At 47.0% G+C, this 14,561-nt stretch overlaps 1 protein-coding gene across 1 annotated transcript in view; it reads right to left on the bottom strand.

Moving 5' to 3' along the window:
- Nucleotides 1-331: 331 nt before the first annotated feature.
- The window catches only part of LOC144806629 (uncharacterized), a 29,277-nt gene continuing 15,047 nt past the window's right edge, over nucleotides 332-14,561 (bottom strand). The window contains exon 3 of the mRNA XM_078672949.1: nucleotides 332-4,374. Within this exon, the coding sequence (XP_078529075.1) occupies nucleotides 2,272-3,135 (864 nt within the window). The 5' untranslated portion in view covers nucleotides 3,136-4,374 and the 3' untranslated portion in view covers nucleotides 332-2,271. The remainder of the gene's footprint in view (nucleotides 4,375-14,561) is intronic.

Genomic DNA, 14,561 nt, shown 5'->3' with positions numbered 1-14,561 from the left:
TGTAGGGGCCGAGTTCAGTAATTGAATGTTGAAGAGTTCGAGAGTAGAAATAAGCTGTTTAGTGGACGTACAGTCGGGATCTTCGAGATGGATATTTAGATCCCCAAGAATCGAGAAGTTGGCTGCTCTAAGCAGCAAGGGGGCCAGAAAATCTGGCAGAGAAGAGACCCAGGGAGTAGCATTCCCAGGAGGGCGATAGATTAGTAAACCTGTCATTGTGAACTGAGGGTTAATAGTTAGCCTAAAAAGGGCTGCCTCGCAACCCCTGAGAGGAATGTCTGAGAGGGTGTACTTAGATTTGAAGATCATGGCTACCCCCCCCCCCCCCCCCCCCCTTTGCCTAGAACTCTGTCCTTCCTTACGATGACGTAATTAGGGGGAATTGCAGCGGCAATATCGGGGCCAGAGCTATCATGCAACCAGGTTTCTGTAAGAAACACAGCATCCGGTTGTTCCTCAATGATGAGGTCGCAGATGTTATATTTGTGTTGTGGGAGAGATCTACAATTAATACTCCAGAAATGTAAAGAGGAGTGTAAAGAGACAGTATTGGACTTGACAGGCCTGCTGCGTCTGACATTGCACTCAAGCCATCTGCAGCTCGCTGGCTTTCCGAGAGCAAAACCGCATTGGTGACATTTGAATTTGGGAAAGGGCAATGAACATACAGAGCAGGATTTGCACGCAAAGCGGCGCCATGAATGTAATTCCACAGCAGAATAGAAAAGGACCATAATGCAATATAGTAGATCAGAAACAAGGTACTCACAGATGAGGTATAAGGTACTTGCCGGAGCCCAGAGCCCGTCAGAGCGCAGACGGGCTGACTCAGGCGAGACTCCGGCGCTAGGGACAGCGCTTCCGCAAACGCGCCCGCTAGCGCGATAGGGTGACCGTATCCTTTTATATGTACCACTAGAGCGCTCCCACCGCTCTGGGCACACTAAAGATGGCCGCCGTGGGAAGATTTCCCTAACCCCAATTTAGCTCAAAAACGGCAGCTAAAGGCGTCAAATGTCGGCGAAAATGTGTGCAGGTGGCCTAGGGGTATGCTGTCTGCAATACAGAGTGAGAAAATACAGTTTTTAAAATCACGAGTAAAACGAGTCAAATAACTCTAAAACAGCTGACAATACAGCATTAATGTTATCCCTTCACAAATAGCATTTCCTGTTAGTGGCAGGCAAAGAATCTCGCGAGCACTTTCACAGGGCTCCTTTTATATGTACCACTAGCGCGCTCCCACCGCTCTGGGCACACTAAAGATGGCCGCCGTGGGAAGATTTCCCTAACCCCAATTTAGCTCAAAATTGGCAGCTAAAGGCGTCAAATGTCGGCGAAAATGTGTGCAGGTGGCCTAGGGGTATGCTGTCTGCAATACAGAGTGAGAAAATACAGTTTTTAAAATCACAAGTAAAACGAGTTAAATAACTCTAAAACAGCTGACAATACAGCATTAATGTTATCCCTTCACAAATAGCATTTCCTGTTAGTGGCAGGCAAAGAATCTCGCGAGCACTGTCACAGGGCTCCTTTTATATGTACCACTAGAGCGCTCCCACCGCTCTGGGCACACTAAAGATGGCCGCCGTGGGAAGATTTCCCTAACCCCAATTTAGCTCAAAAACGTCAGCTAAAGGCGTCAAATGTCGGCGAAAATGTGTGCAGGTGGCCTAGGGGTATGCTGTCTGCAATACAGAGTGAGAAAATACAGTTTTTAAAATCACGAGTAAAACGAGTCAAATAACTCTAAAACAGCTGACAATACAGCATTAATGTTATCCCTTCACAAATAGCATTTCCTGTTAGTGGCAGGCAAAGAATCATGACAAGTGAGAAGTAATTTGTAACCAAAACTTTGCTTGCATTTCGAGCACTCATAAAGTTTTACCCCAGAGTGGGATCTCTCATGAAGCATAACTCAGTCTTTCAGATTCAACCTTTTATGGCATAAGGATTTTCTCCAGTGTGGAGTTTCTCATGGTGAAATAGCGTTTTTTTCTGCAGCTTTTCTGGCATTCAGAGCACTCATAAGGTTTTTCATCAGTATGGAGTCGCTTAGTGAGGCTTTGCCTATCAAATAGGAATTTCTAGCATTCACAGCATTGGTAGTGTTTTTCCCCTGTATGCGTCTGCTCATGTAGAGTGAGATTGAGTTTAAAATTGATGCTTTTCTGGCATTCGGAGAACTGATTATTCTGATGGTGTGTTTTCTTATGGCGCTTGTAACCATCTCTACCTCTGAATCTTTTCTGACATTTAGAGCACTGATCATTTTTTTTCTCCAGTGTGGGTTTTCACATGTTCAGTGAGATGAGATTGTTGTCTGAAACATTTTTGGCATTCGGAGCACTGATAAGGTTTTTCCCCAGTGTGGATTCTTATATGCTTAGTGAGACGGCTTTTTACACTGAAACATACCTGGCATTCGGAGCACTGATAAGGTTTTTCCCCAGTGTGGGTTCTTATATGCTCAGTGAGACTGCTTTTTTGACTGAAACATATCTGGCATTCAGGGCACTGATAAGGTTTTTCCCCAGTGTGGGTTCTTATATGCTGAGTGAGACCGCTTTTTTGACTGAAACATATCTGGCATTCAGGGCACTGATAAGGTTTTTCCCCAGTGTGGGTTCTTATATGCTGAGTGAGACTGCTTTTTTCACTGAAACATTTGTCGCATTCAGTGCACTGATAACGTTTTACCCAAGTGTGGGTCCGTGTATGTTTAGTGAGTCTCATTTTGTCACTGAAACATCTCTGGCATTCAGAGCACTGATAAGGTTTTTCCCCAGTGTGGAATCTCACATGTGTAGTTAGAAGTGATTTAAGTTTGAAATGTTTTGGGCATTCAGAGCACTGGTAAGGTTTTTCCCCAGAGTGGATTCTCATATGTTCAGTGAGATGAGATTTTTTGTTGAAACTTTTTGGGCATTCAGAGCACTGATAACGTTTTTCCCCAGAGTGGGTTAATTCATGTCGATATAGACTCAGTTTGATACTAAACCTTTTCTGACATTCAGAGCACTGATAAGGTTTTTCCCCAGTGTGGATTCTCATATGCTCAGTGAGATAAGATTTACGCCTGAAACTTTTTTGGCGTACTATGCACTGAGAGTGGTTTTCCCCTGTGTGCATTCTGTCAAATTCGGTGAGATAAGATTTATGGCTGTATCTTGGTAACTTTTTTCCCTAACTTCGGTTATTTTGCCTCGATTTTAGAGTCGGGCTTGTTTAGATAATGTTCAGCACTTATCTCTAAAAGAAATTGTGTGTAATCTTCTCAACACTTGAATTGAGCAACAAAAGTCGGGAAGCAGTCCTGTAACACCTGTTGAAATTTTTCTAACAGATAATAGTCTTTAAGTAATAGCCTCTCCGGCAGCAACTTAATTTGTGACTGAAGTTTTTCTCAAATCTATTTTATAGGTTCTTAGCAATGCAGTAATAAGGTGTTAGTCTGATATTTAATGATTAAACTGATAAGTACCTTTTTGCACTGGTATAATGGCAGTAACTGAGGGCGTTAGAGCGTGCAGAGTACTATTGTGGATGATTAGTCGCAGAACATCAGTTCCTTCTACCCTTTCTATGTTTGGGGTAAGGTTAAGGTTTGTAGTTCTGAGGATGAGGATTTATTTACATTAGATATAGCGCAACGGTGCTTCTTTAATCCATTTTTATATTTAACAGTTTTACATATCACTCCTGCACAACAGATAATGTTGAGGCGATTTACATAGAATTACAGAACAGTACACAATAAAAAGGAAACAATCTGAGATGGTCATTAACACAATAAAGTGGTGAATTCTTAAGGTTTTCGCAAGAGTGAGCAGAGTGGGTCGAGGTGTTATATCCCGAGGCAGATAGTCTCAAACTTGAGTAACTGGTTAAAAACGGTTGTTGAACAAAGGTGTTTTTCCAATCTTTTGGTTGTTAACGTGTCAGCTTCGGAGTCTTCTTTCAGCGTCTTTTCTTTGATGGTATCCAGAAGAAACCTTTAGTTGTAACTTTCTTTTATGTAGTGTGTGCTTCCTCTCTAGAATTACATGATGCTTTAGATGAACGTTATTCTGTCATGCTGAGGCAGTTTGTCTTTCTGATAATATTTCAGATGAGGATGCTGAAGCGGTCTTTCTACATTATTTCTGATGCTGTGTGCACAGATATGACTTTGCTCTGGGTTAATGAAATGCAAAATTAGAGACTTCACTTACAGGTATAGTACTTTCCTCGCCACACTTAGATTTTTGGAAATTGTTTAAACGTAGAATGCTGGATGTCCTTCAGTTTTTCAAAATAATCCTTCTTATGCCACTGACATTCAGTTGCTTAGTGCTAAATCTTGCTTTCTTCGTCCGTAATTTCAATCACCTATAGTATTAAAATTAAATAGTTAATACATGTACATTTCCAAAAATATAATTTACAAGCCAAATCAATGCAGAATTTTGAAAATGTTGAGCTGTTTTTCAGACAGTGCAGAGTGTAGAATGGTGGCATGAGAGTACTTGGATGTTGGAGTGAGGTTTTGTAGAATTTTCAACATTTTATTAAGCTCACAAAGGATACATGTACCCTATGGAGTTGCAACATAGAATCCCAAAGGCAGATATGAAAGTCATATGGACTGGCACCAAACAGATATTAAAAACATATACACTATTAATTAATTTGTAATGCACATTTCTGGGAAGGGAATGACTCCTCCACGGACAACAGGCGTTTTCCCCTGCCTTGAGTTACCACCTACTTGTATGTGGTTTCCTGACTTTTGAGTTTTGGCCTCTGCCTCAAGCAAATCTATTGGGCGTTGTGAGGACTATGCCTAGACCTATCCCTCAACTATGGTCCAGAGTTTGAATCAAGGGCAATGAAATTAAGGCATACTTTCATGTGTTCATTTTATTCCACCTGATCATTAGTTGTTAGGTTTTTCTGCACCTGGATTTACTGGGTGCAGAAAACCAGGACACAATCTTTTTCCAGACAGAAACCTTAGACTGAAAAGACGCATAAGACTCTGGGTGCAGCAGAAGCAGCCAAGACATATGCTGTTTTTTTTCACTAACTGGGGGAAACACACAATTCTTCCCTCTGTTGGTGTTCACAGTTGTTGTCGGCCTGTGATTCGGTGTTGAGTGCAGAGCGTATCGATTAGAGCCGAGGAGGATTTGACGAGCAAGCGGATCGGAGTCTGGGACGACTACCAGAGTTTGTTTTGTGACCGGTTCCCGCTTCACCCGTGTCTTGTTATACGGGCGCTTTAAGTTCTACAGATCTGCGATGGAGGCAGGAACGGCCGCTGCCAGCACCGTGGTGCTAAGGCGCTGCTAGTGCTGCTCGTGCGGCGGCTGCTGCAGAGCACAGAGAAGCCTTGGCCTGCCACCTGATTTATGTCAAAAATGTGTTGATTATTTTTTTTTTCCACAGTCCACAGGCAAAAATTACATCATCACTTGGTCCCTTGCAGGGGATCAGAAAGCCTCAACAGAATTATAACAGGTGGACAAAGTGCATTGATCAATGTAAATCAGCTCCTCCTCTTATTAGATAAGCCAAATGAAAGATACAGCTTCTAAGTGCCCCGGAGCTTAGAGAGAGAGAGATAAAAAAGGAAAAAAAGAAGATGATGCAACTTTGCTAAGCCAGCAGATAGGTCTAAAGAAAACTCAACGGCCTTCTGTAACGGTAATTTCTCCAGGTTGCTCCACCAAGGTGTTGTATGCGGAATAGCCAAAAAGCGTGGACAAACTCATCCTAATTTGGGATAAGTAATTATGAATCTAACAAGGAACAAAGAAAAAAAACGAATAAAAAACCACTTCCCGGCGTGGCTACCGGCCGAGAAAGATAGCCGCGTTCTAGCATAGCTCTGTGACTGCAGGGCACCTTCCCCGACAATCCGCACAATAATCCTGACTTCAGCAGGCGCTGCTACGGCTGTATAAAAACGGGAGATCTTCTGGTTCCCGGTGAAGCAATCCGCTACTCCAGACTCCTAAAACTCAAGCGGCTACGAGACAGTGCAACCGGGGCCTAACAGCACTACGGAAGCCGGGGACTAAAGTTTCACGGCGGCCCGGCATACAGATGACCCGACAAGAACTGCTCCTGGACACAGAATAAAGGCGGCGAAAACCAAAACGGACGCGGCTGCGCGCACAGGACATCCTCGGACTACAAGGTACTGGTGACTGCTGGAGGAGGCAGAGAGGGGGCTCTGAGTGAAAACCCGACGTTACCGGGCAGGGACTGTGGACTGGTGTAGGAAGGTGGCTACCTGACTATGGTTACCCCAGATTTTTTGCCTGTGTTTAGCTGGTTTTTTGACTTAGTTGACCTGGTTCCCTGCTAATCAGGGCCCCAGGCCATCTGCTCTCTCTGTAAAATGGATTCCCTGTACCCTAGGTACATACCAATTGGAAATGGACTCCTTGTCAGCCCCTGTAGAATGCACTATAGGTGCACAGGGCACAGGAGCCACTAAGGCCTACCAGGGGCTGCAGCATATCTTTTGCCACCCCTGGCTGGTTCTTAAATTGACACAACTGGCTGATCACTCAGCTGGGGTAAGGTGGTGTACACACCCCTTGCTTAGATATAGTATACCTATGTCTAAAACCTATATCTGGACACATGTAAACCTGTGAGCCACTCCTATAGACAGGCCTCACCAATCCTGGAGGCTGGGTGCTTGGTTTTTATGTGAGATGGAGCTCTAGCATGAGCTGAGCCTGTCTGCAGCCGTCGGGAACAAATCCCTAAGCTGTTTCAGGATAATGCCATACCATATACTATTAAGTGCCTTATAATCCTCGCGGTTATTTAGCAACTCTGGTTTGGCTTTATCAAAACATGTCGTGTAAGGTGTCATACGCTTTGGAATACCATCCCCTCGCCAGTTCTGGCGACGGGGATGGCATTCCACCCCTCTAGAGGGGTAAGACATGTTACTTTACTTTAATGCGGTTGATTTCTCCAAAGACCTTAAGATCCCCAAAATGGATGCCTCTGCCACAGACAAATGTCTGGACCCCTGGAGCTGACCGAAACCCAGTCAAGGGGGTCCTGGACAAAGGGTTTCCTGTCACAGGAGGGTGTCACCGCCCTCCAGACAGGAGATAGTGTATTGTAGCAGGGAGGTTTGAAAGAAACCAGACACTGCCTGGGGCGCACAAGGCTGCCCCTTGCATAATCCGGCCAAACCGGTTCTGGGGCACTCCAGCCCTCGTGCCAGGGCGGCCTGGATCAAAGGAAGGGGGTGTATCCACCCACTTCCTGGGTCCCACCCATAGGAGGGGACCTAGCAGGTAATCACGCCCACCAGATTCGAATAAGAGTGGGAGCAGTGCCAATGCACTTCAGATTTTCCTGGAAGAAACATTTGAAACGATATTCTGGACCCTTCGCCCTCCATCTCAACGTGGAAGCCCGAAGAATCTCCCTTGTGGTCAAGGAGTGACCACCCTGCAGCAGCAGGCACCATCCAGCCCTCGACGTCTACTTAGTTGCAGTTCCCGCCGGAACTCGAGCGACTGAGATCGACGAGATCAAGCCTGCCCAGCTTCTAACAGCCCGATCCACAGTCCCTGCAAAGCTGAGACCCGTGGAGGCGACCGGAAGCGTGGGGCACGCCATCTTGAAGTGACCACGAGACGCTGACCGTGCAGCCCACGAGTGACCCTCGAAGCTGTACACCGGGGTTTGAGAAGCCCCCACCCTGAGCTACTCCTGAGCCGAAGTTCAGCCCTCCACACTCGACGAGTGCTGCGTGGGGCCCTTTGGCACGATTTGGCTCAACGCGTTGGCCCGGTCACTTGCCAGCTGGCTTGTGGTCCCTGTGCCGACGAACTACAAAAGAAGACTCGTGATTCTGGTTGCTCCAGATCCACACCAGCTCCCCTGAAAGGGAGCCCCGACTCTGACCTTCCTGGTCCGAGTAAGACGCCATCTTCCAATCCCGCGTGGATTGCTCTTACCAAGGCTTGTTTGCTCCAAACCGGAAGCCGACTGCACCGACGGTGAGAGCCTGCGTGGGACAGATCGTGACCTGCTCCTGGACGTCGCAGATGCCCCAGAGCCCACGTGACAGCGAAGAGAAGCGCCTCGACGACCACCTGATTGCGCCCGACATTGCCTGGTTCCGTCCTGGTTCCACCCTGGTCACTGCTGAGTGACCCAGACTCTGTCCCCTCTGCTTTCAGGTACTCTACAACTTGAGTCCACCCTTGGACTCCACCGGACACTTCGTCTTCACCCTGCCTGCAGCCCTTTCAGCTCCAAGCACCAAGAGCCTGCGTGTCAAAACCCGACGCCACTTCGACCCTGTGCACCCACTTCCTGTGGGTGAGGTAACTTTGCTCCGCCGGTGTTCCCACACTGGTGCACACCTCTAGGGTCTGTGTGTTAAGTTTTGTTCCTCTAGGTTCAGCGGAAGTGTCCTTAAACTTTAACTATTTGACTTTTACGCACCATTGGTTAACATTGGTGCATGCGTGCGCTTTCCGCACATCTCCCGAATCCCGAGGGCCATTCCCGACTTCAGCATTGCTTGTCCTGACTGCTCCCAGCGATTCCCTAGGCCCTAGGCCTAACCACTGTTCGAGTGGCCTCTCTTATACCACTTGTTTAGTATATGGTTTGAGTGGCCCCCTTCCCTCATCCATAATTGTGCAACTTTGTATGTTTAAACAGTGCTTTTGATTTAACGCTTGTGCCCCTTTATTCATAAAGAATACTGGGGATTGTTTTTAGTAATAAACACATATATTTTTATAATATATACTTGTGTGGTGTCCTTTCATTTGGTATTACAGGATTGTATGTGGTAAAACAGCTCGCTTAACACGACCTCTTAAGTTAAGCCTTTAGGCTGCTTAGTCCATGCTACCACTAGGATAGCTTGTCTAATAAGGTTGACTTACAACCAGACACCATAAGGGGATTGTTTGGTCAGGTAGTAGGTGGTTCCAGAATTGGAAACATCCCCTACCAGGCCAACTTCTCACAACTGGGGACGCCGCAGTACGGCGGCACATCAATAAATGGGGGAAATGTCTGACCACATTTGCCTGTCGTATTGGCCTAGAATAGCAAGAGAATTAGCCGCCCGGAAAGTAGTTGGCGCCAAGGTGGAAAACTTCCTTCCAATGGAATCAAGGTGTCTGCCATCTTGATCAGGAGGAGCCGATAATGGAGACGAGGGATTCCTGGCACGACGTTGTGCTGCCTGGGAGATAACCAAATCTGGCTTTGGTTGACCAATAAGACAGGCTGGGAATCATCCGGGGCCTTGTACTTCATATCCAGGCGTAGCAGGACTGCAGGAATGGAAGCAGGGTTTTCATGACCTTCAAACCGTCCTGCCAGATTAAGTCAATGATCGGGATAGCCCAAACCTGTTTCCGTGGCTGGTGTTTGGAATCATACAAGAAACAGTCGTATTCCTTGGTGACTCTAGGAAGTTGGAATCTCTTGGACTCCCTGTCCATTAACATGAAACCCACCTATGTCAGCTGACGGAGAGTCAACAGGAATTGGAGTGGTAGGTGACTGAGTCTGAATTTGATAATTGTCCCACTCAGTAAGGAGGGATCTATCATCCAACTCCCCATTTTATCTGTCATCATCAGTGGTGTGTGCGTCCTCCGGGTGATGAGACATCGATGCCACCGGAGAAACCGGAGGTGGCGGCTCGATGATCAATGAAGGCAGAGGAAGATGCGTCTGTAGGACAGATCAGGCCGACTCCGAGGGAGGAAATTAGCGGTAGTAGTCATCAAGCATATGTTGCAAATTAGAGATGAGAGACATGGGCATCTGCACTGTTGGATTCTCAAGTGGTGGTTGAGTATTAGGCTTGGGCTAATAATCATATCCTTGGTCATCATCAATATCTTGGCATTTGATAAGAAGCTCCAAAGGAGTACGAGCAGCACGGAACCTGTCATCCTCTTCCGAATCCTCCTTATCAGCCCCATAGTCAAAAAGCTCCACAGGAAGATTTGGAGATGGTTGAATTGGCAATAGATCCAAAGAAGAATTCCTACGTTGAAGTAGGGAAACATCCGTCGTTCCTGAAGGCGGCAAAAGTGTTGCTGAAGAGTTCAAGGGGATTAGAGACATCAAAGCTGAAGGTGGAACCAAGGATGCCGCTGACAACTCAGCGGTCGACGACGAAGTAACGTAAGGGAAGGCTTCTGTGCTGTCATTGAGGCAACCGTCGACGAGGCATCTGTTGACGAAGCAGGTAGAGCCTTGAGAGCCATCGACCGTCTCGTCGGCGAGGAGGCATCCGTCGGCGACTTACTGGAGACATACCTCTTTTTCGTCGACAACGAAGTGAGGGAGGTGGCAGACGGGCGAGGCTTCACCGACACCATGACAAACATCAACTGAGAGGACGCCGACAGCATAATCATTGTAGGTTGAGGAGAAGAGAAGGTAGAAGTTGTTGTCGTAGCAGTGGCAACGGAAGTCTTCATCGACGACGAGAGACCCATTTTTTTAGGCAAATGTGTCTCAGGAAGAGACTTAGATGCCTGAGTTCTCTTCCAGGGGTTATCTTCTAGGGGTATCCTGATCAAAGTCATAAGCAATGAATATTCCCGCCAACGTGCGGGGACCCTGGAAATAATATAAAAATATATATGTAAATCCCATATAACTAGCGCCTCATATATGTATGCACATATATCATTTTTTCTCACACCAATGCAGCCCCAAAACTGAGGCTAAACAATGTAATTACTCATACATGTACTGAATTAGCAAGGAAATAAAAAACACATTAGGTCAAATGGCCCTTGAACTCTGTGGTTTAATGAGCAAAATACTCATAAATCATGAAAATTGCTAATAAATAGACATTGTTAGCCCATAGGCTGCATTGTAAAGCAAAAGCATAGAAAATTAAACCATTTTCAACAAATAAAACTGGCACCGTGCCTTTAAGGCAGCCATGACCCCTGGCTTCCCATCATGCCTCAGGGGTGACAGTGAGGTCAGTTGTTCTTTGCATAACCCTGAAGACAGGGCTCAACAATGAATTAGAAACACATAGTCATATCTCATTTGCCTGGGGAGGCGGCTGGGTTGCTTATGACTTTGATGAGGATACCCCTGGAAGAGAACTAGGATTACAGGGAAGTAACTTATCCTTCTCTTCCAGGGGATCCTCATCAATAGTCATAAGCACTGACTAGAATAGCAAGCCCAACCAACCACCAGCAGGCAAATGAGAAGAAACATGACCCAACCAAAACAATTGTAACAGCCAAGCTAGCTGTTAAACAGATTCCGCAAGGCCTACTTGGGTACCTGCTCTAGCGTCTGAATCTAGACAATAATGCCTGGTAAATGTATGGACGGACCTTCAGGTGGAGAAGTGTGGCTCAATGGTTAGAGCAGGCAGACCTCGATGCAGAGCTCTGGCCAGGGACCAGGGTTCGATTCCTGCCTCGGCGGGTCTCGGGCTCATTAATTCCCCTGACCGGATATTCTCGCCTCAGTGCCTATTCTGATCATGGGTCCCAGGCTGCAACTCTGGGCAATAGCTTGCTTAGTCTCCACAACGGACCCCACAACGCAAGGGATGCCTGGTCTGCAACATGGGGGTGCCCAGGAGTGGACACTTCACAGTGAAAGCCAGGAAGGGTTCCCTTGCGGTATTCGTACAAGCGCCGGGAAACCCACAGCGGGTAGCTGTGCACTATACAAGCACAAAAACATTTACATTTACATATACATTTCAGGTCGCTGCCTTACAAATCTCAGACATAGGCAAATTATTAAGAAAAGCCGCAGTAGCCGCTTTCCCTCTGGTAGAATGCGCCTTGGGAGAAAAACACCCAGGGTCTTCTCCGCCAACTGATAAGCCAGCTTAATACAAGAAACTATCCACCTTGAGATAGAACGTTTCGAGGCTGCATAACCTGGTCTGATCGATCCATAGTTGACAAATAACTAATCAGACTTACGTATAGTTTTGGACTTATCAAGGTCAAATTTCAGAACTCTTTTCAGGTCCAAAGAATGAAATGCCCTCTCAGCTGGTGTGGAGGGATTGGGAAAAAGGTGGGTACAGGGATGGTCTGGTTTACATGAAAATTTTACACCACCTTAGGTAGAAAAGAAGGATGTGTTCTCAACACTACCCTATTCAGACGGAACACTGTGTAAGGCTCTTTGGCACAGAGAGCTTGAATTTCGCTCACCCTGCGAGCCGACGTGATTGCTACCAAAAAAGCAGCCTTCCACGAAATATGCTGCAAAGTTGCTTTATAAATGGGTTCAAAAGGTGGACCCAACAATTTTGATAGCACCAGGTTCACCTCCCTGGGGGGTGACGGAGGTTGCACTGGGGGATAAACCTTTTCGAACTCCTGCAGAAAATCCTTCACAGCTTGCAACTGGAAGAAAAGAAGGTTGGGAAGGTGATCGCCTATAAGCTGTTATCGCAGCCAAATGCACTTTAATAGAATTAAACTTCAACCCAGCTTTAGCCAGATACAATAAGTCGTTCTGCATACACCACATATAGAAGCGCTTCCACTTGCATGTATAAGAATGTCTTGTGGAAGGACGCCGTGTCTCTTTTAATATGGACATGCAGTCTTGCGGAAGTCCTAGGTGGCCGTATTGTATGACCTCAGGAGCCATGCTGCCAAGCTCAGTGACGGAAGGTTGGGATGATGAATCCTCCCGTTCATCTTGGATAGCAGGTCCGGCCTGCATGGCAGCTTCCTTTGCGGGCTCACTGACAGATGGAGAAAGTCCGTGTACCACCATTGTCTCGGCCAATCGGGGGCGATGAGGCTCATCGCTGTGTACGAGTTCGTCAGCTTGCTCCCCACCTTCGGGATCAGCGGAAGGAGTGGAAAGACGTACACAAATTCACCTGAACAGTTTATCAAAAGGGCATTCCCTTTCGACCCTGGGCGGTAGAATCTTGAGGTGAAGTCTCGGCATTTGGTGTTTTCGTCGTCCGCGAAGCGATCTATGGTGGGACGACCCCAAGACTGGAAGATGTCTTCGACAACCTTGTCGTTAAGAACCCAGTCTTCTCTGTCTTCGAAATGCCGGCTTAGAGCGTTCGCCGTCACATTCTGTTCTCCTGGGAGGTGGACTGCTGTGATTGATAGATTGCGAGCCAGGAGCCAATGCCAAATGTTTTGGGCCTCCAGCTAAAGAGCCCGTGAGCGTGTACCTCCCTGCTTGTTCAGGTAGTACATTGTGATGGTGGGGTCCGTCTGTACTAACACGGACGAGTCCTGAATCGAGGGAAGGAACGCTTTGAGGGCGAAGTGGACTGCCCTCAACTCCAGCATGTTGATGTGGTAAGTACGCTCTTTGAGGGACCACAGACCTTGCATTTGGAGATGAACCATGTGTGCTCCCCATCCTTGCAAAGATGCATCTGTGATTAACGTCTGGGCAGGAGGAGTTTGATGGAACAGAATTCCGACCTGCATATTTTTCTTCTTTGCCCACCAAGGAATGGATGCCCGCGCTGCGTCTGACAGTGTGATTTTGTCATCCCAGCATGCTGACTGTTGGTCCCACTTGTCCTCCAGATCCTGCTGAAGAGGACGTATTCGTAGTCTGGCATTCGGGACCAGGAAAATGCAGGATGCCATCGACCCAAGCAGGGAGGCAATCCTTCGCACCTTTAGGTCCTTGCTGCGAAGCACCAGTTGACACTTCTGAACTATGGAACACTGTCTCTTCTCCGAAGGAAACACTTTTCCTACCTCGGAGTCTAGCAGAGCTCCTAGGAATTGTATCTTCTGAGTAGGCTGTGAGATTGGCTTGTTGAAGTTCACATGCAGAGCCAACCGGTGGCAGAGGTCGATGCAGCTCAGAAATTGATTTCTTACACTGTCTGGGGAAGGACCTTTCAACGGCCAGTCATCCAGGTATGGGTACACACAGACACCCCTGCGGCGTAGAGCGGCCTCTACCACTGCGACACACTTCGTGAACACTCGAGGTGCTGACTTCAACCCGAACGGGATGACTTTGAACTGGAAGTGAGAGGTCCCCAACCGGAACCGAAGCAATCTTCTGTGATTGTGAGCGATCGGCACATGAAAATATGCATCTTGTAGGTCCAGTGAACACATCCAATCTCCTCTCGTGAGATGCGGATATATTTGATGAAGCGCCAACATGCAAAACCTCTCTTTCTTGACATACAGATTGAGTGTTCTCAAGTCCAGAATGGGTCTGTATTCTGCTTTCTGGCCCTTTTTCCTGACTAGAAAATATCAAGAATACACTCCTTTCCCCCTTTGAGAGATTGGCACCCTCTCGATGGCCGACTTTTCGAGAAGGATAGCCACTTCTTTTTTCAGAAGTTTCAGCTGATGACTTGATGTTGGCATTGGAGGAACGGGTGTAGGCAGTTGTTGGAAATTAAGACAGTATCCATTCTGAAGTGTAGCTAACACCCAGCGATCTTTTGCAATGGTATGCCACTCTTCCATATGATGCGCGATGCTTCCCCTCACTGGAGTGGTTAACGGCGCTGGGGGAAGGAAGGACTAATGGCTTTGATT

Source organism: Lissotriton helveticus (assembly GCF_964261635.1).
Source record: "Lissotriton helveticus chromosome 1_1 unlocalized genomic scaffold, aLisHel1.1 SUPER_1_unloc_91, whole genome shotgun sequence".
NCBI lineage: Eukaryota > Metazoa > Chordata > Amphibia > Caudata > Salamandridae > Lissotriton > Lissotriton helveticus.
The sequence above is the reverse complement of the archived record's forward strand: the minus strand, read 5'-3'. Positions and strand labels throughout refer to the sequence as shown.